General features: G+C 35.5%; 1 protein-coding gene across 1 annotated transcript; it reads left to right on the top strand.

Annotated features, from left to right (window-relative positions):
- The first annotated feature begins 1,282 nt into the window (after positions 1-1,282).
- Positions 1,283-11,115, top strand: tmem135 (transmembrane protein 135). Its single transcript, XM_051910329.1, has 15 exons — positions 1,283-1,483; positions 3,337-3,464; positions 3,857-3,949; positions 4,423-4,456; positions 4,671-4,736; positions 5,417-5,463; positions 5,949-5,990; positions 6,139-6,306; positions 7,425-7,494; positions 7,743-7,910; positions 8,047-8,110; positions 8,199-8,275; positions 9,362-9,460; positions 9,780-9,847; positions 9,938-11,115. Exons 1-15 carry the CDS (start codon positions 1,343-1,345, stop codon positions 10,068-10,070), a joined length of 1,398 nt encoding a protein of 465 aa, XP_051766289.1. The 5' UTR covers positions 1,283-1,342; the 3' UTR covers positions 10,071-11,115.
- The last annotated feature ends 1,340 nt before the right edge of the window (positions 11,116-12,455 follow it).

Here is a 12,455-nt window from a genome sequence, read left to right as displayed (position 1 = left end):
TGAAAGAAATCAACTTTTTGATGATATTCTAATTATATGACCAGCACCTGTAGAGTTTAACAATATCTGTAATAGCTCTTATATAAGCAGCAGGATTACATGTGTTTGACAAAAGCTGATTTACACATTGAAGTTTACATCACAGCGAAATGTATATTGTTGTATATTGTTCATAATGCAAACAATAAAAATAATCAAAAAGCAAGGTTTCTCAAAATAAGTGTTGTAGTATAACTATCAGGACATCAGTGATGCGTGAGCTGAATTTGGTGACAGTACAGTGTATTACAGTGAAGTTATTGACTGTTTTTGTAGTATTCGCTTTTCGGGTTTTGCACTTTGCAGACGGTCCCTTGGAATCTGTCTCTCAGTCGTCCGCACATAGAGACTTATGTATTTTGTCCACCGCGGAGGAAAGCTGATTTTGAGGAAATTTGGGTTGTAGCTGCCTCTCTACATTACTACGATAGAAAAGAGGTGTTGTTTGTGTAGTAACAGCGTTTAGCTCAGGAGTTATTGACTCGGGAAATTCGAATCTGTGAATATGCGGCCAACTTTACTTAAGTAAAATGAAGACTATATCTTTTGCATTCCGATTCTGACATCCAAAGGCACAACAAAAAAGTGTTTCTCTTATTCTGTGGATTTTGCCCACTTTTCTCCACTTGTTAGGTCTACCACTATTTTTCTGCCACCACTATGTGCGCGCAGCTGCAAGTGACGTAACTGTGACTGACGTCTAATGGTCATTTGTTTCGTTTTATGACCTTTTATAGGCTATTTATAATAAATTAAAGTTTTATATGTAATTTATAGATATGAGATGAATTTCAAAAGAAACACTAATTATATTGCGCACACTAATTATAGCAATAAAAGCTAATTTCAAAGCCAATATCATTCTAAAATTATTATACATCACATCACACTCTCCAGCTACAAAATACAACAGAAATTTTCCGAATCTTTCTGAAATTAATTAACTACGTGTAATGTGTGCTAGACTAATTGGACTGTACTTCACAGTACTTGCATATTGTTGCCCTATGGTTGGTTTGATTGCTTCTAGTCTCCTCATTTGTAAGTCGCTTTGGATAAAAGCGTCTGCTAAATGACTAATGTAAATTATTAATATCATTACAATTCTTAAATTATAATATAACTATTAATTCATTATTCCATAATAAATTAATAAATGTAATTACTGTGGAAACAATAACTGTGGCAGTTATGGTATCTGGTTATTTCTAATGTTCTGCCCTCCCTGGGTGCGCGCGTCCGTCCATCGGGAGCGCTCTTGCAAGAAACAGTGGACGAGCGCTCCTGTAATGCAGTGCTAAACATGGCTGCTCTCAGCAAGTCCATACCGCATAGCTGCTATGAGATAGGACACACATGGAGTCCCTCATGTACGACCTCCACCCTCCAGGTGACAGCTGGTGCTCTGGAAGTCTCATTCAAGATATATGCTCCTCTGTATCTGGTGAGTGTAATTGCGCGGATCTAACCGTTAATTCGCCCTGGCAAGGGCGCAGTTAGCCTGGCAGCTACATCTGAGTTCTGCAGGACGATACGAGGGCCCGTAACAGTTGCTAAGTTATTTAGAAATAAAAACGCAAAAGTGTGTCTCAACCTGTCGTGTTTTATATTTACTAGCATTTAAAGTGTTCGGGAAAGGTCGTTAGAGTGGTGTCATACTCAGATTAACATGGATGAAAGAGAGAGCTGCTGAATGATACTGATCAAACTGTCAAATGCTTGTTGCGGAACTTTGTGCAAAACTTAAGCACTTTCGCTTTTGTTTTCGCATTTCAGTGTTCTTTAAATTATGGTCTTGAATTTAAATGATGCATGCCTCACTTCATTTAATGAGAAACTTCCTGGTGTGTCTATTGGCTTTGCACAATCATTCTCATTAAACTGAAACTGCAGATTTAAGATGGACTATTACTGTTTACCAAAGCAAAGTTTAGGTTGAGATGTTTTATTTGGCAAGGATGTTCACTGGCTCGCATTAAAACTTACCAATATTTATGTCAGATTCGTGAACGAATCGTTTTTGGAGTTTTGGATCTTTTCAATGAATCGGTTGAATCGTTCTAGTGAATTTCTTACTCCACGTGAAATTTTGACTCCCTTACTTCTGATTGGTTCATTCAGTGGGGAGGCTGCTACCTATTGGTCCCTATCTCTAAAGACCACACTTAATCCTAACTCTCATAGGGAGAAGCAGGGAGTCATAATCTCAATATCACACCGACTTGAACAATTCGTTCATGAATCATCTGAACGATTTGTTCATGAATTTCTCCTCATTAAATAAACTGGTAGTTAGCAACCATTGGTGCTCAGGCCCTAATAATTATGTGCACGGACAAATCATTTATACTAAATACTGCAATATTCCATAAAAAGAATTGTCTATTTTGATTTCATGGTGACTTTAACTTCAGGTTGTTGGTATATTAGTATATTTATATTAGTATTATTATATTAGTATATTTATTCTCCATCAGGGAATGTTTTCTTGTATTTACTTGCATGTGATGACTTGGCATAACTGGCTGTCAGTCTTTGTTGATCTGACAGAGGGATCATCATTGTGTCAACTTTGGATGTGTCATTTGCTTCCATTGCAAAACTTCAGTTCATAGTGGCGCAACAACTGAACTGTAGGGTTGCAGTGCTGGCATTCGAGTCAGTTTCGCAAAAACTATGGCTCAGTCTATCGTTAGACAGTAGGACAGTGGTATTTGGGTGACAAACCACAGAGTGTCAGCATGTTACAGAAACCAATGTGTTTGTTTAGTGCTCCCACATATGTAACAGTTAATGTCATTGAATCTGTAGTCTATTGTGTCACATAAGCTCTCTGTTGTGTCACATAAGCTCTTATTTTTTTTTTAAAGTTGGCATGAAACAGAAGTTGCCAACTTCTCAAACAAGAAAGAATGTAGGGCGAAACTTGATTTTGTCCATGAAGAATTGATTGAATGGTTGGATCATTGTTGTTTGCTATTGGTCGATCTCATGTGAGTGACAAGTTGTCCCGCCCTTGCACCAGGAAACACGTCATCAGAAAAGAGATGTTGCTGCAAGAGGAAGGGAAAGTTATTTTGATTAAAGATTATGAGGGCATGTGAATTAAAATAAAAATAATGATGTGCATGCATAAGTCATTTATAATAAATATTCCAATATTCTATAAAAAAATAAGAATTGTCCATTTTAGTTTTATGGTGACTTTAAAAGCTCAGAGTAAAATCAGAAATGGATTTCTTTGAATAACAGAACATTTCCTTTGTATGCAATAGAATTTTTTTTTCTGTGTTCCAGATTGCAGCCATTTTAAGAAGAAGGAAAAAGGATTATTACAAGAAAAGGCTGCTTCCTGAGATCCTGCAATCCACGTCTTTCCTGACCGCAAATGGAGGCCTTTACATTGCGTTTTTCTGCATTCTCCGGTAATCTTAACAAAATTCTGCTAACAAGCAATACTTGGAAACGTTTGCTGTCCCACGTGTACTGTTGTTGGAAGAAGAGCTGTAAAGCAACCTTTGAATCCCTCTCCTTATCAGCTGTTCAGAGTCTACACACATATTCGTCCAAATAGGATTGTTAAGACCATTGACACATCAAATAAATTATGCAGTGAGATAAACTTTTGGATTTATGACCATTATTCTGCATGACCGGTCAGCTTAATGAAATGTAGTTCACTTGATTGTGTCAATAAATTTAAATGAGACAAATATTCAGCAGCGATATTATCCTCGGTTGAAAGCACTGTTGTGTAGTTTATAATCACAAATGACCTGCTGTCCTTTCCATTGTTTCTTTTTTTTCTTCTATTCAGTAAGCTGTTGGGACGTTTCTACTCCTGGTCAGCAGGCTTTGGGGCCGCACTGCCGGCCTCATACATCGCCATACTAATAGAGCGGAAAAGCAGGTTAGCCCTGACGTTTTCCTTACATGCTGATCAGATTTCCTTTGGCCTTTTTTTGTACAAATTTCATGCAAAGTTTAAACCACATTTACACTGAACTTGCATATGGAAATTTTCTCTGATGGAGAAGATTAAAGACCCATTCACACAATGGATGGTAAATATAAAGAAAACTATATTATCATCCACACCAATTGAGCTCTTTAACTTTTCCATCATTTATGAGACAACGCTTGTTCTGAAAGTGATTCCAACAATATTGTTCGTCTTTGTCAGTATTGTTATAGTTGTGGTGTGGATGTTTTTATTCTCATATAATCAGAATGATTATTAAAAATTTATTGTTATCGTCCTTGGTGTGACTGGGCCTTAAGATCTCTTTATATATGACTAATTGAGTTTTTGTGACATTGTTTTGTGTTATTACAAGTTCACTGTGTGCAGATGTTATGTAATTTGTCTGTCGTCTTATGCAGGAGAGGACTTCTAACAATTTACATGGCAAACCTGGTAAGACAATTCAGCATCGCTTCTTTTCAGTTCCACTGTGTTAAGTCTTCCTGACAGTTCTTTCATACTTGCATGACCATTTCCTGGCAGTAGTCAACAATGCATCTGTTATCTGTCACTTATGTTACTTTTTCTGGAAAGCTGTGATTAAAAATGGTCTGTTTCAAGGAACCCTCAGCTGATTTTGATCTTAAGTGCTCTGTGTCATTTCCAGGCAACGGAGACGATTTTTCGGATGGCTGTCACAAGGGGTCTTGTTAAGCCTATGAAACATGGAGAGGTACGTTACAGTTTACTCTACCGAGGTTAGTAAGATTTTTTTTTTTTTTTTTTTTTTTGAAAGAAATTAATACTTTTATTCAGCAAGGATGCATTCAATTGATTAAAAGCAACAGTAAAGACATTTATAGTGTTAGAAACATTTCTATTTCAAATAAATGTTCTTTTGAACTTTCCATTCATCAATGAATCCTAAAACAATGTATCACGGTTTTCACAAAACTTTTAAACAGCACAACTGTTTTCAACATTGATAATTATAAATACTTCTAAAGCAGCAAATCAGCATATTAGAATGATTTCTCAAGGATCATGTGACACTGAAGACTGGAGTAATGATGTTGAAAATTCAGCTTTGCCATCACAGGAATAAATGACATTAAAAAAAACCTTTTCTATTTTAATAGATTTTATTTTGTAATATTTCACAATATTAGTGTTTTTACTGTATAAATGCAGCCTTGGTGAGCATAAGAGACTTTTGAAAATCTTACCAACCCCAAACCACTGAACGGCAGTGTATCTGGATTTTTATTACATCATGCAGTGAGATCATTTAGTGCTGTTGATATAACACCACTTTACATGCTTGCAAAAGCATTGTTGCTTTGATCTAGCCCTGACCTGATCATAAAGTTTCATGTGATGTCTCTCTCATATTTTCCATTTTTTTCCCCCCAGGTTCTTCTCTTCTGTTTGACTGCATCTCTCTACATGTTTTTCTTCAGGTCAGTTGGTCAGCTTATTGGTTATCTCATTTATTTAACACATCATCTCATTAGAAGAGGCTCCAAGACTTGCTGAGGTCCTCCAGGACCAGCATTACAGGGATAGTTCACCCAGAAATGAAAATTCTGTCATCATTTACTCACCCTCAAGTTGTTCCAAACCTGTATGAATTTCTTTCTTCTGCTGAACACAAAAGAAGATATTTTGTAGAATGTCGGTAACCAAAGAGTTGATGGACCCCATTGACTTCCTTAGTATTTTTTTTTTTAAGTCGATGAGGTCCATCAATTCTTTGCTTAACCATATTCTTCAAAATATCTTCTTTTGTGTTCAGCAAAAGAAAGAAATTCATACAGGTTTTGAATAACTTCATTTTTGGGTGAACTATCCCTTTAAGATGGAAAAGCACACTCTTCAGAACATATAAAAACCTAGTTGTTCGATTACAAACGTTGACCCTTTCAATTTCTGGTTTTATCTTCAGATGTAAAGACGGACTGAATGGCTTTGCTTTCTCTGCCTTAAAGTAAGTTTATTTATCGATTTATATGTCTTCTGTACATACATCTTAAATTCCCAAGGATTTTCTGTTAATCCTAAGGCCCCCTAGGAAACACCCTGTTCAGAGTATAAAGTCAGACTGTTAAAGGCGATTATGTGTCTGGCTGTGGCAGATTTATAGTTGGGAAGGAGGAGATCCCGACACACTCTTGCCTGGCTGAGCATGCGTACACACAGGGCTCAGAGAGAGACGCGCAGCCACCGGAGGAGAGACCAGAGCACACGCCTGCCTCCAGGGGGAGCTGCATCAGAGCATTTACACGCAAACTCCTAGACTCTATGTGAGTGTGAGATGGATACCATAGAAATCATTTCAAAGTTGACAGAAAATTTAATTGAATTCTATCTGATACCAAAAAATGATATAATGAAGCATTAAAACAGTTAAGAACAGTTAAGAATTTTCTTAGACATAATTACTTAAAGACATTTAAAGAATATTTAATTCATGAAAATTAAGAGAAAAATATATTTTAAAAAAAAGTATTTTTAGAACTGTCAAAGTATGAAAAATTAAATAAAAAATTAATTAATTAAAAAAAAAATTCATTGTAAATTAAGTTACTCTTTTATCAAATGTGATGTTATTCATTTTTCTTTTTGTGAGATCAATTTTATTGTATTGACCACAGTAATAAAATACAAATTAAAAAAACATTAGCACATATATACGAGGAAATATATATTATATAAATAAACTACACATACACAATACCATTTAAAAGTTTTTTCTTGTCAATATGACTTTTTTAAAATCTATTATTCTCACCAAGGCTGCAATGATATCAAAGATACATTAAAAACGGTATTGTGAAATATTTATAACAATTTGAAATTACTTAATGTCTTAATATATATTTTAAAAATGTAATTTATTCCTGTGATGCAAAGCTGAATTTTCAGCATCATTACTCTAGTCTTAAGTGTCACATGATCCTTCAGAAATCATTCTAATATGTTCATTTTGAGCTCAGGAAATATTTCTTACTATTATCAAAGTTGCAATAAGTTGTGCTGCTTAATATTTTTGTGGAAAACGTGAGACATTTCTTCAGGATTGTTCAAAAGAACAGCATTTATTTGAAATGGAAATCTTTTTAACATTATAAAAGTCTTTACTGTCACTTTTGATCAATTTAATGTGTCCTTGCTGAATACAAGTATTAATTTCTTTAAAAAATCTTTAAAATTTAATTTCTTTTAAAAATTCTCTAAAAAATCTTACTGACCACAAATGTAATACTGGGCAAAAAAAGGGTTTTACTTGCATTTGCCACTTTGTGAGATAATTTTCATTCCTGGTTGTTCAACAGTCAGCTTCATTGTCATGTGCGAATGTTCCCCTGCTTCATAACGTATTGTGCATTTGCATTCATTGTGTATGTGTTGTCCCTTTTAGATGCAAACATGGACCCAGGCATAGATGTTGCAAACACTATCAAGACAACTGCTTCTCCTACTGTGTTAAAGTAAGAGTCTGAGACCTCCTAACCCGCTGTCTTTCAAACCATTCATCTGTTTGTTCTGAGCACATGTGTTTGAACGGGAGAGAGACAGAATGTGAATGCATAAACGTGTAGCGTTTATCTGGGTGAAAGGCTCTGTCGATATAGCAGTGCCCTTTGCTCACTGACTGTGACAGTTGATGAAAAGTTGTTGGATGTTTTCTGGAGAGCAGCTTCTGAGATGTTTGCTTTATGACTTTGTGTTTTTAAAGGGTTTCATCCGGATGTTCAGCGTGGGTTACCTCATTCAGTGCTGTTTGAAGGTTCCATCAGCATTCAGACAGGCCTTCACCAAACCCTCTCGTCTGCTCTGGCTGCTCTACAACAAAGAGAACTTCCAGCTAGGAGCTTTCTTGGGATCTTTTGTCAGTATATACAAGGTACTTCATCTCCACTAAGATCCAGGACTGGTTTTTCCTATGAGACAGCAAGTTTCTCTGCAACTCTGTTTCCTTCACCTTTCTTAGTAACGCTTTTTCAGATGTGATATTTCATCTCACTTCCATTTTATGAAAGGGCACAAGCTGTTTATTGAGATGGATGCGGAACCTGGACGACGAGCTCCACGCTCTCATAGCAGGTAAACTGTGTTTTGAACCCTTTTTTGTTTTCTTTTGCACAGGTATTAGATGTTCTCAGCTCACCTTTTTCTCCATTTATCTTTTCAGGTTTTCTTGCTGGCACGTCAATGTTCTTCTACAAGAGCACCACCATCTCCATGTACCTCTTCTCCAAACTAGTGGAGGTAACGATTCTCTTGCTTTTTAGTGGTTTCAAATGAGTAGGGCTTCTCAATCATGCCAATCATTCTCAATCCACTTCATCAAGATACGATTTGGTCAATCAGATCACAAGTGGACGATGCTAAATCCAAGTGTAAAATGTTTTGAGCTTGTCCACTTTCGACCACTTCCAGAGGTAGTCAAAAACACATTATACTGGATTGCTTTCGTAGTGGAAACACTCATGTGGACGAATGTGTTCGAACAGCCACTAAAGACGCCTACTCTCCGACCTAATGCGTTTACATTATGGAAAGTGTGCTAGCCAGGCAGGATTTAAACTTTGTTGGCTGTTGACCCAAGTTTGGTTTGAAGACGAAAAATGTACCAAGCACAATGTTCTCTTACCATTCCAGATTTTTAACACGCACTCACCGCATTCGGCCAGTCTTGCAGCTGTCAGAGTAGAAACGAAAGCTGCTGCTCTCCGTATGTTTTTTCGTCATCTCTGGGCGCATTCATATGTAAAATACCATGTGTAAACGGGTATGTGTCCCCCTCGTGTCTTAATACCAGGTGGAAACAGGGCCTATTTATGTCTATTTATGCAGCAGCAGTTTGTTTGCCTTCCTCAAAGCAAATATTCCTTTGTATTTTCTTTCTGAAAGACAAATATGTTTGTCAATAAATTATTATGCAATTAATGAAAGCATTATGTATTAACTATGATGTGCTGTATGTATTTGCTGACGTGCAAAAACACAAAAAAATATATAACCAGGTTTAATCCTTTGTCAGCACTGAACGTTATTTCAACATCCTCAAAGCAAAATAAACATTTCCTTTATGATCATAGAAATAGAAATGCTTTTAAAAATGTATTTATATATTTTTATGTCAATAAATTACCATAAAAACTTTATATATTAAATATGATTCATAAACAACCATGAAAAAGCACAAATCATATTTTATACAGGTCATATAAAGGTTCAAGAGATATTTTTGGATTTCAAAAATAGTTTATATACTATTTATAATATAAAATATTTACATATACAGTATATGTATGTGTTTACTCTGTTAATAATCTATTGACTGTCTTTTAGACATTGTATTTCAAAGGGATCGAGGCAGGCAGGTTTCCGTACTTCCCTGAGGCTGACACAGTAATCTATGCCATCTCCACCGCCATCTGTTTTCAAGCGGTGAGTTTAAAATATTTTTTTTCAGATCTACCTAAAAGCACCTTCTGGATACCCAAGGACAGTTTTACACCAAGGGAAAATACAAACTACATTAAAATGCAGGAGCCGTTTGTGACCATGTGACTTATTGATGACTCAGTCATGAACTGAATGAGAATTACGGCAAGTGTGGTTTCAGTTAAGCAAAGACAAAAATAGGGTTGTGAGGTTTTAAATTACAAGGCAATAAATTTTAAAAACCTTTTGGTAACATGCCCATAGTTCATGTGATTTATTTTAAAATAATTTTGTTTAATATGCCCTGGGTGGATCTGATCAGGCGGTTATGGAAGTGCAAAATCTGAGACCATCATACTGGAAGTTTCTACTGCGGTTGACAAAGGGCAGGTGTGTATTAGTGGAAAATATGATTGATTAATATGTCTCATTATGCATATAAATTCTTGAACACATAAAGTTATTGATTTCTTTGTCCAGGTTTGCTCTGATGAACAGAAAAGTGCTTGATGTTTTCGGGACCGATGCTTCCAGACACTTTGGTGACTTCACGCCTAAACTTGACCCCAGATACGTGCTGTATCCCATGGACATGGACGTGCAGCTGGGCTGACAGACCCATGGGCACCTGTGAGATGTCTTCCCATAGACCAACAATGACACAAAGGCACGGAAAGCTCTTGCACACGATCTCTCTATCTTACATTCTCTCGGCCTGGCGCTCAATGTCATTAAATGTGAAGTGAAAGTGTGAAAGCAGTTATATGTTTACGTTGATGTGGATCTGAAACATTTTGCAATGTAATTACCGCAGGCAAGATGTGACTTCTATGTACGCACAATATCATCTCAATATCGGTTCATCTGAAGATGATTTGAGGTTCATAGGATAATGGTTGCTTTTTGGATTCTCAAGGGCAGAACGACAGAGTAGGAATGTGTTCACACTAACTCAGCAATTCCTGAACTCTTTGGGATTTTGACCTGCTGTTTTATAGTTTGCAGCATTAACTGATTGGCTTTGAGAACATAAAATGTTTTTAATTAGATTTTTGTTTTGTTTTTAATCTTATTTGTTAAGTTAGGAAAATTCAGACAGTCGTTTATAGCACAACGTCGGCCATCTCAGAAGGTGATGCTGGATTATTTTTGGTTACTGTCATTTCAAATCCTACCAAAAACAATCAAATCTGTAATTAACTGTCTGCCATAGTCAGGATATGCGGGTTCAGCCATGTAAAAAGATCTCACTGACATCAGGGTTGTGTATGGTCTCTTCTCTGTCTTTAGTGTGCCCTTTTGTTTTTGTACAGATAGGAATAAATTGAGACCTTCTCATAAGTAGAGGCTTTTATGGAAAGTGATTAGTACAGAACTTAACATTTACTACCCACCTTTTATTCCAGATTTAATATTCACAAATATTCTTTCACGAGAGAAAAGCAGATTAAAACTCATCTTAATGGACTTTCACCTTCATTTTCAGTAGCAGATTTTTTTTTAATTAACAACAATATAGTGTAAAATCTGACAATATAATCGCAGTATTGCTGTGTATTTGAAATGTAATTTATGTAAAAAGAAAAAAAGAAAGCCTTATGTCTTTGATGTTTGTATAAAAGCAAAAGCTTTATATTAAAAAAGTTCAGATGAAATAAGGTTCTAAGAGTGTTTTTTAACTATACTGTATGTATATATTTTAAGATTTTTAAGCCCTATTATGTTTATGTATATATATCTTATGTTGACCACTGCATTTATTTAATCAAAAATACAGTAAAAATAGTAATATTGTGAAATATTATTGCAGTTTAAAATAGTTTTCTATTTAAATAAATGTGACCCTGGACCACAAAACCAGCCATAAGGGTCCATTTTTTTTTTTTTTTTTTTTTTTTTTTTTTAATTGAGATTTACATATAATCTGAAAGCTGAATAAATAACCTTTCAATTGCATTGATGTATGGTTTGTTATGACAGGACAATATATGGTCGAGACACAACTATTTGAAAATCTGGAATCTGAGGGTGCAAAAAAATCAAAGTTGTCCAAATGAAGTCCTTAGCAATGCATATCCACTCACAAAAATAGGAAATTAAAAAAAATATATCTTCATGGAACATGATCTTTACTTAATATCCTAATGATTTTTGGCATAAAAGAAAAATCGATAATTTTGACCCATACGAACGTATTGTTGGGTATTGCTACTAATATACCTGTGAGCTTATGACTGGTTTCGTGATCCAGGGTTACAAATGTAAAATGTAATTTATTCTGGTGATGACAAAACTGAATTTTCAGCATCATTGCTGAAATTAAGGATTGTAAGGAAATTGTGACACCAATAATTAGTTTTTCTTTTACAAAATGTTGTCATTTTGTCCCCCTAAATCTTGATTTGGATTAGTTTGATAGTATGACAGAGATACTATTTAGACAAGTGATACATTGGAGAAATATATAAAAACGTTTTATTCAAACGTCCACTTGAGGGCGATGTTGTACTCCGTTTAAATCGCTAGTCATCCAATATTTGAATTCATGAGTGCACTCAGTAGTTTACAAACATTTGCAAGGCTATTATAGGTGCTTATTTGTAAACAGAGATTAAAATAGTAGTGTCTTTATTTCTAGTAGTAGACCAACTCAATACCTAAACTTCTGTTTATTTGCATCCAAAGACAGACTTTTTAAAATACATATCTTAAATTATGGCCATAGAGGACCAAATTCAGTAATTGTCCATCGAGGAGAGGCTTCTTCTCATTGTTGCACTTTGTATTCAGTTCACATGATCCTGACGCAGCACAAATTGTCTGCGAAATGGCTTCTCGCTTTCTCATTGTCTTTGTTTACAGACAAGCATTTGTATCAATGTTTCTCAGACTTTAACTTTCTGTCCAGTCTCCGTCCCTCTGAGAGACCCAGTGTGATATAGAGTCATGTCTAGTCCTGAGAGAGGATCTGTTCATGGAACAACGCGTACAAGGGAGT

Source organism: Ctenopharyngodon idella, chromosome 10 (assembly GCF_019924925.1).
Source record: "Ctenopharyngodon idella isolate HZGC_01 chromosome 10, HZGC01, whole genome shotgun sequence".
In the NCBI taxonomy this organism is placed as follows: Eukaryota; Metazoa; Chordata; class Actinopteri; order Cypriniformes; family Xenocyprididae; genus Ctenopharyngodon; species Ctenopharyngodon idella.
This window is presented reverse-complemented; position numbering and strand designations above follow the sequence as displayed.